The 13,770-nt window shown below is 39.0% G+C and overlaps 1 protein-coding gene across 2 annotated transcripts in view; it reads left to right on the top strand.

The window, feature by feature from the left end:
• Positions 1-13,770, top strand: part of PCNX2 (pecanex 2) — a 161,367-nt gene that overhangs the window by 40,318 nt on the left and 107,279 nt on the right. For both annotated transcript variants that reach the window (XM_074863133.1, XM_074863134.1), the window contains 4 exons: positions 1,171-1,313; positions 2,663-2,816; positions 2,914-2,946; positions 10,577-10,748. In XM_074863133.1, the coding sequence (XP_074719234.1) occupies positions 1,171-1,313; positions 2,663-2,816; positions 2,914-2,946; positions 10,577-10,748 (502 nt within the window). The remainder of the gene's footprint in view (positions 1-1,170; positions 1,314-2,662; positions 2,817-2,913; positions 2,947-10,576; positions 10,749-13,770) is intronic.

Genomic DNA, 13,770 nt, shown 5'->3' with positions numbered 1-13,770 from the left:
TTAACAATTCCCTTGTGCAGGTGGACAGGTTGTTTAAAAAAAAAAAGTGTTTTGCTAACAGTCACCATTCAAGAAGATGATTAATGACTTCACACAGAAATCACATTCTCTGACGAAGGAAGTTAATCCAACACAAATAATTCTAATGTAAACATTGCCTAGAGTTCCATAATAGGTATATTTGTTATCTTATGTTGATCTCTAACAATGATGGAGATGGGGCAGACTAGAAGGAGGTTGAAAACCACTAGACTTTACTGTGATTAGAAATCTCAAATTCTTCTTGAAAGAAAAATAAGTGATTTCCCCCCCCGCCCCCCCAATATTAGTGTACCTTGGAAAGAAATCACGACTTTGCCGAGGTTTTTTTGTTCTGTTGTCTAACTTTGCAGTCTCGGCTGATGGTCTGTAGATAAGCCTCCCTCCCCACAAGTGTTGGTGAAGGAGTACAGGTGTAGAGTTGAAGGAGATCTGAAATGCTGTAGTTCAAACAGACAAGAAGAAAAGGCCTTAGAATCTGACAAAAGCAATATTCAAAAGGATGGATTTATGATTGTGATGGTAAGATTAGAGACTAGTGATGTTTATGCTGCTTGTGCTTTTTTTGCAATTTTTTTTTTCTTCTCTTGCTGTTTTTGAGGATGTGCACCTGATGTGGTATTAGAAGCATCTCAGGAAAGATAAACAAAGCAGTGTTCTGGAAAGAGAGTTGATAAGTCACGCCTGTAGGCCTTAAAGCCTAGTTGATTTTTTTGATTAAAAACAAGGATTTGTCTTATCGTGTGGTTTTTTATAGCATTGGGCTATAATTAGCCTGATGCATGGAAAAATCTTAAAAAAACCACTTTAGACAAGCAGTGGATCGGGTCTAAAAAATAATTATTTTTTAAACTAATATTTAATATTTGTGTTTAAAGCATATTATCACTGTTGAGCTCCACAACTGGTGTAGCTTCTGTCCATCTGCAGTAAGTAAGCTGGTGTGATATTTTTGTTTCTAATTTAAAATGAAGAAAATAAATATGCTCCCACTATCCCTTTTAGAAAAAAAATAAAATATCTGAAACTTCATGTAAATTTGGCCTTTTAAACACCTGTTTTGCTGGCAGCCATATGTCAAATATGAAAGAGTTTTTGTGTATTTCTGGATTGTTTGTTTATTTTTTAAAGCAACCCAGCCAGGACCCTGAGGATTCTTCATGTTCTTCAGCACAACGGAAACTGAACAGGCACTTTTACAGATTTATTATATTCCCTGGCAAATGGATTAAAGTCTGGTACGATCGTCTTACCTTGTTGGCGTTGTTGGACAGGTAAGCTTTTTTTAATGCAACTCTATGTGGTGTTACAGTGGGTGGCTCCACATGTCCCTAGAGCAATGCAGACCACTGGAGAAGGAAGAAATGAACATTATATTAGTGTCTTATATGTGGTTGAGTAGATAGATGCATGTTTGCTTTAAGTTAAAGAAAATGTTTTTCTTCAGAGTTGATCTTGGTGGTTCTTGTTACCCTTTGACTTCAAGGGTAGAGGCTTTGATTCATGTGAGCACCGAGCCTGTAGAATAGTCTTTAATTTGACTCTCACCTGTTGGATCCAATGGGTCTGAGCTTTCTGATGAGAAAAACAGGTTTTTGTGCAAAAATACAGAAGTGGAGGGGTCCTAGGGTATTGTAAACCAAGTACTCCAATCTTTTTAAAAAAAAAAAAAAATGTGGTGTGATATTCAGGAGGAGATCTTTCAGCTGTTCCCTCTGTTCCAGTTCAGGTTTATTTGTTTAGAGAAAATTTCTTGTTTTGGCATCTCTCCTTTTTCTAGTCCCTCAGTTTCATTTGGCATTGACTCTGCAGGCAGTACCCTTTGCTATTATGCCTCATGTGGTAATCTACCGGACTACTAGGACCTTCAGACATGTTAGCCTACAAACCTAATGGCTGCTGGCTCTCCTGTCTCTGCTTTTGGGTGGGTGCTGTGCCATATGTGTTGATATGGGGGGCTTCACAGCAGAAATTTCAGATGACAGTTTTACATGTTGCAGAAATCAGGCTATATAGTCAGGGAGCTTAGGTCCAGAGCAGATACTTACGTATCTGTGGTGTCTTATCTCTCTGTTTCAATTGCATGGAAAGCATCTGCTGATAAACGCATTTGTTATAGCCTGAATATTAACATTGTTTTTTATCTCAGCTTCTGTGTTCTAAAAGAACAGATAAATAAAACATCAGATGACGAATTTGGTCTTTCATCTAATTCTTTGTTGTTAGACATATATTTTTTCATTAAATTAATGCTTATTTCCTCATTTAAAAGTGTTTGGGTGTTGGTTTTTTGTGGTTGTTTTCTTGTTGTGGTTTTGGTTGTGTTTTGTTTCTTTTAAATAAACATACACTTGCCTACATTCAAATCAGCTCCATTGTGGAATTCTATTTGGGAAGTGAGATTGGAGAGTGCTGGACTTCAGTGCATATGCCTTTTTTTCTATACATTTTGGTGAATAAGGTCTTTGGCATGGGGGTGAAATACTGTCGAACATGGAAATGTAGTTTTGGGAGCAAAATCTCAGATCCAGCACTGACAGTTCATACCAGCTGCAGATGGACTTGCCTTGCTCTAATGAATATATAACTAATTGTAATTCTCTTAACACTTTTATTCATATAGGACAGAAGATATAAAGGAGAACGTATTTGCTGTCTTTCTAGTAGTTCTTGTTTCACTTCTTGGATTCCTGACTCTGAATCAGGGCTTCTGTAAAGATATCTGGGTTCTGTTGTTCTGTCTCGTGATGGCCAGCTGCCAGTATTCTCTCCTAAAGGTAGAACACAAGTTGATATGCAATTGCTGAATTTCTTGTAAATTCTACGAAGGCAAAATCCTGTAAGGAAACTTTTATTTTCTGTTTTGTTTTTTAGAGCGTTCAGCCTGATCCTGCTTCACCAATACATGTAAGTCTTGGCCAGTAGAACAAGTCTTTCTCCTTTATTTTCACTTGTGTTCAGTGAAACACAGGTATAAGTAGTTTGCTGTTCTAGGTGATTTATGAAAATGAGCAAGATGTTGTCTATGATTTTGAGACTGTACTACGTTTAATTTTAAGCTATTTGAATTTATCACTGCTATTAGAAAAGTGCTTTTTCTTTAAGCTAAAATATGCAGTAAAAACAAATGAATCTGGACTAGTTTGGACTAGTTCCAGCAGCTCAGTCACTGGTCAGTTGGGTCTTTAAATGCTTTTTTTAAATTTTTTTTTTTTTTTGAGATTGGGAATTGGTTTATTTTTTTTAAAAAAAAATCTGGTATTGCAAATGTATTTCTCAATAGTATTATTAGCTCATCAAATGGCACAGGTGTTTTCCCTTTGTTATAATATGGTTACAGTTTCTGTGCTTGTGTCCTGCAGAAATGGACAAATCTGTGTGTGAATGCAGGCTGTAAGGATCTTTGCTGGTTGCTGTTTGTCTGTTGAGTATATCAGAGAAACTGAACTATGACAGTGACAACTGCCTTGCAAAGAACCAGTTCCTTACCCAAGTCTGTCCTCATAGGAGCATCATGTTTATGAGCATCATCCTACAACTGCAACCTGACCTCTCCACCTGTCACAGTGTATCAGCGTTTTTGATTTGAAGATCTTGGAAGCTATTTCAGTGGTCAGAAGGTCCCTTACTTGATTTTACACCTGCTGCTTAGTTGCTCATGTTTCTTATTTAGCACTTTGAACGTTTTTGAGGACCCTCTATCTTCCCTTAGGGTTCAAAACTAGCATGTTAAAAACCGCAGGTCTGCTGGATCTTTTCCCTTTGGCAGGGAATAATTATTTTTGTCAGTTTAGAGGCTAGAAATACAGGCTGAACTTGAAAATGAGGTTACTTACAACTATATGCTACACATTTCACTGAGATGGATTTCAGAAGATTCTTACTTTCTTTTAAGTGCCAGTTATTATGGAGTGAACTTACGGTATTGTTGGTTATCATGCAGTCACAGGAAATACCTGGCTGCATAAAAAGGAGGGAAGGCTAATAAACAGCAGCTTACACAGTGTAGGGTAATATTTTCAATACATTAAAGAAATTTTCCGACTTAAGTGAAAGGTTGGGTTTTGTTGGGACTAAAATAATATTATTTGTCAGTTCAACTAGCACGTGTCTAGACATAATAACGTGAACTATAATCACATAGTTTGCACTTATTCAGACATTAGTAATGTGTACATTTATTTAAAGTGGGTGGCAGTTTAATCAAAACTTCATTATAAACCTATCTTGCCCATATTTTTTATAGTATTAAAGACAAAGTAGCCAATGAAGTTTAAACAGAACATTTTTTTTTGCAGAACCCATGTTTGCATTTCAGACTCCCACAATACTCTTACATGTATCATTCACCATATTGTATTCTTTAAGTCATGCAGCAGTGACCAAAGTAACGATGGGTGTATTCCCATCTTCCATATGCTTTTCTAAAACTTTCAGGGATGTTTTCTTGCAAACTTTTTGGTGCACCATACAAACTCCAATGGAAATAAAATTTAGAGAGTTTTTCCACAGAGGGTTTTAAAGGTGAGAGGCATCATAGATCAAGTTAAAATAGAAGATTAGCTATTTCTACATTATATCTTTTTAAGACAATAGATATTCATAAAGGCTTGCTTGAGCTAGTAAGCACCACAAAAATAAGACAAGAATGCGAGAAAAGATACTTCATGTACTGTTTCATAATTCATGTGACTACATTAAAATTAGAGAGAATAACATCTCTTGATGTTAATGTAAGGATGCAGAACAGCAGAGGGATTAAAGAATGATCAGTACCATGTCCATGAATAAAAATGCAGATGGGATTTTTCAGTGTGAAACAAACCATCGCGAGCCACAGATTCGCACACTGAATTAATTTCTATTCTTGGATCCATGAGTAGCCGCTGATGCCTTATGTTATCCATGCCTGCCAAGGAGGTTCCAAACTTCTTCTCTATCTCTCACATGCAGACTTTGTTACTGTTTGATGTGACTTTGCCATCTTTAGCCTTTACCATTTTGAAAGACTCTGCTTTAAAATATCATCCAGTGAATTCAGAAAACACAATGCCTAGGGGTTCTGAACTCCTTCTCAGTGCCAGTGTATTCACTTCCTGGTGGTGAGGAAGACCTGGCTAACTAAACCCTATAAAGTCTGGTAGTCTGTTACAATTCTATTGGAGATAATCTTATTTCTTGTTCCCCATACTACACTGTGACAACTAGGCTCTCTGAGCTGAACACTATGTATTGTCTGTATACTGTCACTGTGGGAAGTGATGAATTTCAGTATATAGAGAAGAACCAATCTTAGCTAATGTTTTGAATTTTTATATTCATTTATACTCATTGAATTTTGATAATAGTTCTGGTATGATTGGCTTTAGTGTTTAAGCTGGAACTTCCCAGGTTCTACAGCTAATGCTAGCTATTGGCATTTACTGTAGCAGCAGGTTTAGTACTGTTGCCTGCTACAAGATGAGAGCCTTATTTTCCTGTCAGCCTGTCCTTTAGCCTTTCCACTTCTGGTCCATTTGGAGCTGGTGGCCTTTAGTTGCTGTTCACACAGGGATACGTGGTTCTAGGATGGTGAAATTTGGGAACAGCGTCCTCACTGGAGTGGTGGGGAGAAGAAAATAAAGTCCATCCCAAGTGTGAGTTGTATCAGTTTATTAACAGTAGAATATAAGGCAGGTGCCAGTGACTGCAGGGTATTAAATAGAGAGATCCAAGAGATCCTTGTCATGTGCATTTCAAGGTTTTAGATAAATGGCTTTGACTGCAGAGCTGCTTGATATTGGTTGGAGACAGCAGCAGATTGGGCAGTAAAGGCTGTATCTTTAGTAAATGGCTATACAGAAGGATCATGAGAGCTTGTCTGTAAGGCTCTCATAAGACACCTGTATAGCTCAGGATCTAGCTCAGGTTTACGAAGGCATTTGAGCTTTGAAAGATTGCAGTCATGCTCTTAATAAAATTTACAGAATCACTCGCATAACTTAATTGTCTTGGTCTCATTACCTGCCAAAGCAGATAGCGAACTCACTTGGGTAGCTACCATAGGCAGTTTCATAAATCCCATAAGGTACTCAAAAAGTATTTTTAATTTGTCCCTGTAAGCTCTTCTGTATAACTGAGCACACACAATTTTCTTTTTATATAAAGCCTTCTGTCATCTTCCTCTTGCATGTGTGCACCCAAAAGCAAAAAAATCATTAGATCTTTCTGAAATTTGCCCATCAAAATGCTTTGCAGTCAAAAGTGCTATTTTACTAAATGGAAGTGTTTGTGAAAGTATTCTAGTTGCTTTGAAAGTCTTAATATTTTTATCGAAATATAAGAGGCACCAGTGCTGTGTTTGTAGAATGTGGATGTTTCTGAAACATATTCATGAGAAACATGGACCTGAAAAAGTCAGTGACATTTTTTGGCAGACTTAGGGGAAGGAAGAGTTTTCACTGAAATTTTTATCAGTGGAGAAAAAAATGATTGTTCAACAAATGAGATGTAAAATATAAAAGGAATCTTGCTTCATTATTTAAATTCTTCTGAAGGAGAATGCAGAGTGGAGTAGTTTCACCAAGATGAAATCAGTTTTTCATGTAAAAATTTGATGAGTCTGTCTAGTAGAACAAAATCAGTCCTTAATATCTAAAATACCTTGTTGGTAAGTTGCACTGCCTCGTGCCCATTTTGGTGAAGGGCTGACTAGCTTGGCCCTCAGGCACAAGAGAGCTTCAGCCCTTTTTTTTTTTCTGGCTGTTTCTAAAACCTTGAAAAGAGGAAATGCAATGTTCATGCCCTGGCTGTGGCTTTCAGGAGGTGATCACTGTCCCAGTGATATTCTCTCTCCTAAAAGGTGTCCACTGTTGGCTTCAAACCAGGACTGTTCCTGTTCCCTTGACAGGGAAGTGATCTTACCCCTGCACTCGGCACTGGTGAGGCCGCACCTTGATTACTGTGTTCAGTTTTGGGCCCCTCACTACAAAAAGGACATTGAATTACTCGAGCGTGTCCAAAGAAGGGCAACGAAGCTGGTGAAGGGTCTGGAGCACAGGTCATATGAGGAGCGGCTGAGGGAACTGGGGTTGTTTAGTCTGGAGAAGAGGAGGCTGAGGGGAGACCTCATCGCCCTCTACAACTACCTGAAAGGAGGTTGCAGAGAGCTGGGGATGAGTCTCTTTAACCAAGTAACAAGGGATAGGACAAGAGGGAATGGCCTCAAGTTGCACCAGGGAAGGTTTAGACTGGATATTAGGAAGTATTTCTTTACAGAACGGGTTGTTAGGTGTTGGAATGGGCTGCCCAGGGAGGTGGTGGAGTCCCCATCCCTGGAGGTGTTTAAGAGTAGAGTTGACATAGAGCTGAGCGATATGCTGTAGTTGGGAACTGTTAGTGTTAGGTTAATGGTTGGACTGGATGATCTTCAAGGTCTTTTCCAATCTAGATGATTCTGTGTGAATAATCTCCCTCACACAAACGATGTAAATGACAATGAAATACAGCACTAACACTCACAGCAGTTCCTCTTTCTTGTGTTGCCTGTTCCCTAGATGTGGGGACTGGAGCATTTGTTGCGTTCTGGGAAGGTCATTTAACTTGAGTGCATCCCAAGCAGTGGGACAGCTGTGCAGCCAATGTCCTTCTGAGTGCGTTGATGCTGCATTGCTTTGCTCTTGTTGATCCAATAGTAGGCAAGATCTCCTTTTCAGGGTTCTGTCTCATTCCCCACCACCGCCTGAAAAATAAGAAAGGTGGTATTTGCTCTCATTTTGCAGACTGTCCAGACAGCGTTTGAAAGCTGCTTCCTCAATCCTAACTAGCATTATTGTTGTTAGCATGGTAAGAGTGATTTATTTAGAATAGAATAGACTATTGTTGGAAGGACCTACAATGATCATCTAGTCCAACTGCCTGACCAATTCAGGGCTGACCAAGTTAAAGCATGTTTTTAAGGGCATTGTTGAAATGCCTCTTCAACACTTGATAGGCTTGGGGCATCAACCACCTCTGTAGGAAACCTGTTACAGTGTTTGATCACCCTCTCGGTAAAGAAATACTTCCTAATGTCCAGTCTAAATCTCCTCAGATGCAGCTTTAAACTGTTCCCACACATCCTGTCACTGGATACCAGGGAGAAGAGATCAGCACCTCTCTCTCCGCTTCCCCTCCTCACAAAGCTGCAGAGAGCAATGAGGTTGCTCCTCAGCTGCCTCCTCTCCAAACTAGACAAGCCTAAAGTCCTTAGCCGTTCCTCGTAGGACATTCCTTCCAGCCCTTTCACCAGCTTTGTTGCCCTCCTGGACACATTCAAGGACCTTAACATCCTTCTTAAATTGTGCGGCCCAGAACTGTGTGCAGTACTCGAGGTGAGGCCGCACCAGCGCTGAACACAGCGGGATAATCGCCTCTTTTGCCGGGCTGGTTATGCTGTTTGATGCACCCCGGGATGTGATTTGCCCTCTTGCTGCCAGGGCACACTGCTGGCTCCTACTGAGCCTGCTGCCGACCAGCACCCCCAGATCCCTTTCTGCAGGGCGGCTCGCCAGCCACTCCTCTCCCAGTTTATAATTGTGCCTGGTGTTACAGAATCTGGCATTTCAACTTGTTAAATTTCATCCCATTAATCGTTGCGCAATGCTCCAATCTATGTAGATACTTCTGCAAGGCCTCCTGTCCTTCAAGAGAGCCAACAGCACCTCCCAGTTTGGTATCACCAGCAAACTTGCTAATGGTGCATTCAACTCCTGCATCCAGATTGGTGATAAATGTATAGAACAGAACTGGCCCTAGAATTGAGCCCTGAGGAACAGCGCTGGTGACTGGTCACCAGCCGGGTATAGCCTTATTCACTACAACCCTTTGAGCTCTGCCCTTCAGCCAGTGATTCACCCAGCACACCGTGAACTACTTTAGAAGCAAGAGTTAAATATACACTGTAAACTTTATTGAGTATGTTAGTGTTCTGCTTGGAACTGAAAGGTGTGTAGAGCTAAACCTCTGGACTTCTAGTCATCAACTCCATTTTACCCAGCTGCCTTCAAATAATTACCATGCAAAGATAAAACCTGGGTTCCGTAATTCAAGAGGTAAGACAAGAATGTAACATAATGATAAAATTAGACTTTGGTCTAGAATCGGATCAGAATATAAATCATTAAGCAATTGTTTAGGTGCAATATTTACTGGTTTCTTCTCCTAAGGCACAGCTCGTATTTCAGATAAATGAACTGAAGTTTAAAAACAGCCAGAAAATAACATTTTAAGTGAATTTTTTTTAAAGTCAGGTTTTTATATTTCTAATTCTCCTTTGATTTTTTTTAATGGACATTTGTCTTATTTAAAAAAAAAAAAGTCGTTAGTAAAATTGAAACTCTGATTAAACAGCTACAATTTGTCAGTCTGACTTGATTCATATTCCATGGATGTGAGGTGCAATATAATCCTGCTAGTTCCCTGCAATCTGCCACCTTGTTATCTGACTGATCCCAAAAGAGAGTACAGATCAGTTAATAGCAATGCTAACATATGAGCTTGGCTGGCGGCCAAACAAATATGGCCGCTGTTTCAAATCAGTAAGTAGACTCAAAAAAAAAGATCTTTTATTATACTCACTTAAATCACATTTTACAAATAACAGTTTTACAGCAGCTTTATGCAAGGCAAACTTGAATCCTTGTCACTTTGCTCCTGGCTTTTCACACTCAAGGAATCTTAACTCACCAGCATTTAAAATGTCTTATTTACCCTTAAGCTTGCTACCAGAACTATTAAGATTTTTCTTAAGCATCTGTTATTCTCCCTAGCCCACAGCCCCACAGCAATGTTTTGTAGGATTAGTGTGAATCGATCATGTGAGAGATGTGTGTGAAAGACATAAGGATCCCTCCACATATTAATTCCTTTGGATCATCATTTTAAAGTGCTGCATGAGAGAGAGACCAGAAACTGCTGATGAGTGTCACCCTCTCCAGGAGGAACACTGATTTGCTGTCAAGTGGGTCAAATCAACAAAAAAAAAAAATTGACTTGTATTGGTGCAAAACATCAATCTCCATGCCTCACACTGCACCTAGGAGGTGCTCTGCTATTTTTTTACTTCCTAAGATGCAATTAAAAAATAATTTTCTATTTCATAAAGTAAAAGAAAAAAAAAAAGCCAACCTACCTGAAGCAGACATTCATTAAAATAAAAGTAATATATAGAAAAAAATCTTTGTCTATTGAAAAGAAAGGTTCAGACAGATTGAGCTTTTTTTTTTTTCTCCACAGAAGATGGTGACTTCTGCAGTTAGTGTGTTTTGAAAGGTCCAAAAGGTTAGATTTTCAAAAACAAATGATTGCTGGAGTTAGTCTTAACTGCTTTTTGTGCCTTTTGAAACTCTCCTCCGGAGAAGATAAAATACCTTGTAACATTTTTATTATTAATTAGTATGTATAAATCATTAAAATATTTTGTCTGGCTCCTGACCCCTCTCCAGTTTAATGCAGTGCACACAGTAGGAGAATGAATACAAAATTCAAACACTTTTTTTCCTTTTTTTTTTCTTCCCAGGGGCACAATAAAATCATAACCTACAGCAGACCTGTGTATTTTTGTATATTGTGTGGCCTTATTTTGCTGCTAGATGCTGGATCTAAAGACACAAATCCTCCAGTTTATACAATGTATGGCTTGAAGCTCTTTTCGCCTACATCTCTCCAGTCAGCCAGAGACCATGTAATAGGTGAGTCAATATTTTTCCTAGGACTGTAAAAATGAATTAAGTATTAGCAGAGGAAGTCTGTGTTTTCCCATGTTGGCCATCAAACGCGTTATGGAGGCACAACTCTAAGTCAAATTGATAGAAACATTTGGAATGACTTAAGACAGGTGTGGGGGGACGGGGGGCAGCTGGCAACCTTCCCTCACATAAAAGTAGTTCTTAATGAAATGAGGCTCATAGAAAAGTCTCCATAGAAAACTAACAGTCACTGATGTTATTAGCAAAAGGCATCATCTGTGAAATGCAGTTAATCTTTGTAAGGGTTTGTCTGTGCAGAGCAGTTACTGCAGAATAAGCTGAGTTTTAAATTTAATGCGTGGAAGCTAATCTGTGACAAGTCCTCAGATGGACATTCTTCCACTCATGAAGAACATGCTTTTTCTTGGTTTAGTTTAATCTTGCTGTTCATGTGATGAGTTAATGTGGAGCAGCCATTGCAGTAGCTCTTCCAACCTGTTTCCTTCTGGAATCATGTTCTGAGGTGGCTTGAGGACATTCAGATATTGCCCAAAAATGGGACTGATGATCCTTTGGCACTAATTTGGAGTGGCCACAGCTGGAAATACCCCATTCTGTCAGGATACTTCTTCCTGTTACACATTTGCAGTCTGTAACTGTGATGCTGCTCTAGTTGTGTCACAGAAACAAAGGCTGAACTGGACTCAGGTCAAGTAGCGCAACACTGTTAGGTATGAAGTAGAAAAGTTAAAGTTTACTGTAAAGTTGTGAAAACTTCCCATGAGCTGTGTCGTAGTGTACCAGAGATGACCTGTTGGTTTGTGAATTTATAACCAGGAACACCTATTGTAGTTGAGGAAAAAACTTTGTGATATAGAGTGTATGACCTTTGTGGTCCTTGTTCACCTGTGACTGTTGTACTTGCTTTTTCCTATACTCAAGTCAGGCTATTACTTTACTGCCTGAAAGGCATACGCTCTTTAGGAATGCCTTCTGGTCCTTTATATGGGTTCATTGACTCCCAATCCTTCTCCCCAGAACCAGGGGAATAATGAAGACCTGCATCTCACTTATTTTCATTAGCTTCTTTCATTACTTTCCTTTGGTCTCATTAAAGTTTCTTCTTACATCTTATTTTCTCTGCTTGTCAAAGGTGAACAGTAAAAATGCTGATAAATAATTCAAGAAGAATCTTAAATGACGCTTGGGATGGAGATAAATGAAAAACTATAGCAACCAGTATAAGAAAACAAAGTGTGGTTATAAATGTGCTAATTTTGGCTGGCCTCAGAAGAGATGGTAGAGCAGGTTCTTGAAACAGCCTGGAGGGGGTTGGAGGGAGAGGAAATACAGGCTCATCTCCCCAGCTGGCATCTGTTTAATGAGAGAGGGAGGAGAAACCATGCCCCTTTGCTTGTCCCCTGTTCTTATTTTGTCAAGGTGTATTTGTTAAAGTGATGTTTGGGGCTGCGCTTCAGCTATTCCTTTCTTTATCTCTATGGGAGTCCCAACTTCTGGCTGTGGTGAGTCCTTGCGAGTGTTCACAGTGCAGCTACTTCTGTAAGCCATGGCAGTCTGGCATCTTCCAGCACCTTGCTGCACTTTTGAGTATAGATTCCCTTAGGCACTGAAGGTATAGAAGTATTTGGTTTGGGCAGTAAAATCAGGAGGGAAGTTGGCCCCACTGAATACCAATAAAGTGTTGCTGTTGTTTTGCATTTTTGCCTATTTTCTATGTATTTTTGATCTCTCTATTGTTTTGTCATCATATGGTGACCGTTTAATTTATATTTTATTCATAATTATTCAGAGTTGGTAAGCTGGGATATCAAGAGATTTTTGACTATACGTTACAAATACCAAGGAAAGGAAAAGTGTTATATTTCAGGTGTTTACTATGGTAAGAAGCTGAAGTGATGGAAATCATAGAAAGGACTTACCAAGGAACTAGTGTGATGCTGCATAGCATACTGCGATAAAAGTCTTGAAACAAGGTTATAAAAGAAAGTCAGTGGAAACCTGTTAGATGTGTAACCTAATTAAGAAATGTGGTTTTTAACAGCTTTATTTCTTTGCAAGCAATCTATTTAGGATCTGATTCTGTTTTATTTTAAATTGATGGTGGTTCTGCTATTATATTAGTTGGGGGATCATGGCTTTAATTCATTCTAACTATGGTTTTCATCCTGAATTTGTTATTTCAGTTGACCTTTTCGCTAGATTAACATATGTAGTGCAAGCAAGGGCACAGACAGAGCCAACCGCAGTCACTAGGTGCTACAGGTGTGGTTAGTGACAAAAGGAGTTACGCACTTTATGACAGTTTTTGTGATTAAACCATTTAAGCATTAGGTGAGTGAAATTATTTAGCAGACATCTCAGAAGAGATGTCTAGTGGTGGCGAAATTTTGTGATAGCAAGTCCTCTGCCTGCAACTTTCAGCAATGACTGAGCTTCTGTCAGGGGAAGAAGGCCTCTGTGTATGTTATCCTCTGCTATGTTCTCACTGAAATAATGCCTTTTTTTTTTCCCCTGTGAAAAAGTATGTATTATTATACAACAAATGGACTAGTACTCAGTTATATCCTTTTTTAAAAATAATAATTTTTTAGACTTCTAAAATGTTTGCAGTGACATTGCCACTGAGTTACCATTCTACATTTCTCAAAAGACCCAAAGTTTCCAGTCAAAATTTATGCTTCCCTCCTACACTTATCTGGTAGCGACTTTTTTAGAGGAAACCTTCAAACTGCAGTGTTAAATGCCAGGAGCTCACATAAACATTTCCTAGTGGTCCAGCTCTTAAAGGTGTTGTTCAGAAATGTGTGATGCTGAAACAAATTCTCTCTGGAATTCATAATGCAATTCTGACTGATTAATCAGTTACTTTTATTGTCTGCTTCCCACAAGGGAAACTACTGCTCCTAAATTCAATCCTTTTGTAAATGACAATTGTTTATTTTCCTCGCTGGTATGTTCCTTTGTGCAGGATGCGATAAACAAAGCTACCTTAGCCAAAGAAGTT

This window comes from Strix uralensis, chromosome 3, assembly GCF_047716275.1.
Source record: "Strix uralensis isolate ZFMK-TIS-50842 chromosome 3, bStrUra1, whole genome shotgun sequence".
Classification (NCBI taxonomy): domain Eukaryota; kingdom Metazoa; phylum Chordata; class Aves; order Strigiformes; family Strigidae; genus Strix; species Strix uralensis.
Note: the sequence above shows the minus strand (reverse complement) of the source record. Positions and strands in the feature narration are given on the sequence as shown.